This window comes from Buceros rhinoceros, unplaced genomic scaffold (assembly GCF_000710305.1).
Source record: "Buceros rhinoceros silvestris isolate BGI_N320 unplaced genomic scaffold, ASM71030v1 scaffold7176, whole genome shotgun sequence".
In the NCBI taxonomy this organism is placed as follows: Eukaryota; Metazoa; Chordata; class Aves; order Bucerotiformes; family Bucerotidae; genus Buceros; species Buceros rhinoceros.
The window spans coordinates 35,630-38,150 of NW_010416912.1; the positions used below are offsets into that span (position 1 = coordinate 35,630).

Sequence of the window (2,521 nt, forward strand, 5' to 3'; positions counted from 1 at the left end):
CCTCGGATAAAGCTGTTCTCTAATGCATTTATAATACAGAAAATGTGCTATAAATAAGTTCCCTATCCAAAGAATTAACTGCTGGCAGCAGCTTAGTTCCTTCAGGGTGACAGAGCGAGTGTCTAAAAAAAAGAAAAAAAAAAAATTGCGGCTAGTTATGGGAACTACCAAATCTCCTTTCCTCTTCATGCCCTCCTGCCCTCAGCCCTTCCACCCTTGCTCGATGGCTCCCCTTCCCTGGGCACACACGGTGATTCTGGCTCTCGCAGAGACAAAAGAGCCAACGGAGGAATGATGCTGCCCAAGTTTTTGAGACATGCTGAGGACAGTGTAAGGCTTAGTAATACACTGAGATGTCTTGTACTTTGTGGTCGTGTCATCTCAAGCATGATGGGTATCAACTCAACTACTTGAATTGTAGAAAAGCAGCGAGAAGAGTCCTCTTTTTTTCCTCTCAAATTTGAAGGAAACATCTGAATACTTGAAGTCCAGCATGGCTTTTTGTCTTGCTAGCTGTTTTGCCTGGCTCTTAAATGAGACAGTAAATGACCTCGTGTCTCTTCAAGGGAAATGTAAGTTCACACGTTAACGATGTTACTCTGTTCTTCTAGATATTCCAGACCAAGTCATTCGAGTGTTCAAAGCAGATCAGCAGAGTTGTTACATTATCATCAGCAAAGACACTACAGCAAAAGAGGTTGTGAGTCATGCCGTCCACGAATTCAACCTGACCGGAGCCCCGGAGACCTACTCCCTCTGCGAAGTGTCGGTCAGCCCCGAGGGAGTCATCAAACAACGGAGGCTCCCGGACCAGTTCTCCAAACTAGCCGACAGGATCCAGCTCAACGGACGGTAAATGCACCCTTATGATTTCAGTTTGTCTTTTAGGATTGAAATACCCAATTGAAATGTGTCACCTTCCCCTTTTGCACCCTAAAATCCCCTCCCCAAATCTACAGCCAGCTTGCTTGATGGCAACTCAATTTAGCAGCTCGGGATAGCTTCAATAGCAGCTTACACTTCAAAAGGAAAAAATCCTATTTATTCTGACACTTTCCACATGTGCATCAGGATTAAAGCGCACAATTAATTTCTTTCTCGATGATGTCATGTTGCAGTGAACTGATGCTAACCCTCCGTTTTTATGTAAGCGGTTACGAATGTTTCTGAAATGTTAAGTGCTTCACTTTTATTTGATGACCTGTTTCATACCAAAAGGAAGTTTATTTAATAAAGAATTTTTTAGCTGCCTTTGCTAGGCAACCGAGGGAATTTATGAGGAACAAACTTTTGTATATCTGAAAGTGATCTGCTTGGGACCATGGAAATGAATTTTCCAGATACATTTTCATTTCCTGAAGACTGTGCACTCTATGTAAATATTACTATGCCGCATCATGTAAATGTTAATATGCCACATAAATGTAGGTAAGAAACCACACTAAATTTGTGTAAGAAGTGGAGAAATACATTAACGAGAGGTTTCTCAGGACTCACGTGTATTTAAAATGTTACTTCACTGCTGGATTTACAAATGGAAAAGTAACTGACCTTGTTCTGAAGGTGAAAGCTACAGCGTATTACGGACTACAGTATAGAAAATATTAGCAGAGGTAGATTAAAACAGCGTTTGCAGTGTTTTTTTCCTTCAGTAATAGCGGTATGTTATACTAGCAAAGTACAAGGTTGTGTTGTCCCTTCCTGCCGCTGTCTTTGCCTCTTCCACTGGGTTGCCAACAGCAACGTGGAAATACTCTCACACAAGCAGCTCTGCGGTGTCAGTAATGTCCGCGTGGATTGGTATAGTTCAACGTCCTTGTGTTCACAAACCCTCTGAAGAGATCGCTCATGTTTTGTTGTAAATCAATTGTTTTTAGGTATTACCTGAAAAACAATATGGAGACGGAGACCTTATGCTCAGATGAGGATGCTCAAGAGCTGCTGAGAGAAAGCCAGATTTCCCTGCTCCAGCTGAGCACCATCGAGGTCGCCACTCAGCTTTCCATGAGAGACTTTGAGTTGTTTCGCAATATTGAGCCTACAGAATACATCGATGACCTTTATAAGCTGGACTCCAAAACAGGGAATGCTCACCTGAAACAGTTTGAGGATGTCATAAATCAAGAGACGTTCTGGGTTGCCATGGAAATCTTAGCAGAGCCCAACCAGCTCAAAAGAATGAAGATCATCAAGCATTTCATTAAAATTGCCCTCCACTGTCGAGAATGCAAGAACTTCAATTCCATGTTCGCCGTTATAAGGTAAAACACTTCCCATTTGTCAGACCCGATTTGTGCTGTCAAAGCAATTCTGTTAATCTAACCGGAAAGAAGAGACATGGGTCCATCCTCGACAGGTGGCCGATGGCACCGGGTGGGTGTAGGGGAGCTACTGGCCTTTTCCAAAGCCGGCTGTACCAAGAGCTGTACTGTCGCTGCCCTCCTCAGCCTCGGAAGTTGGGTTGTACTGTGGTGGTGGATGCGACTGTCTCTTCTTTACCTGTTGCCTGGCAGGGAAAGAG

General features: G+C 43.4%; 1 protein-coding gene across 1 annotated transcript in view; it reads left to right on the forward strand.

Moving 5' to 3' along the window:
* Positions 1–2,521, forward strand: part of RAPGEF6 (Rap guanine nucleotide exchange factor (GEF) 6) — a gene marked incomplete at its 5' end in the record, with an annotated part of 43,873 nt that overhangs the window by 18,057 nt on the left and 23,295 nt on the right. The window contains 2 exons of the mRNA XM_010137984.1: positions 612–852; positions 1,878–2,261. Coding sequence (XP_010136286.1) covers positions 612–852; positions 1,878–2,261 — 625 coding nt within the window. The remainder of the gene's footprint in view (positions 1–611; positions 853–1,877; positions 2,262–2,521) is intronic.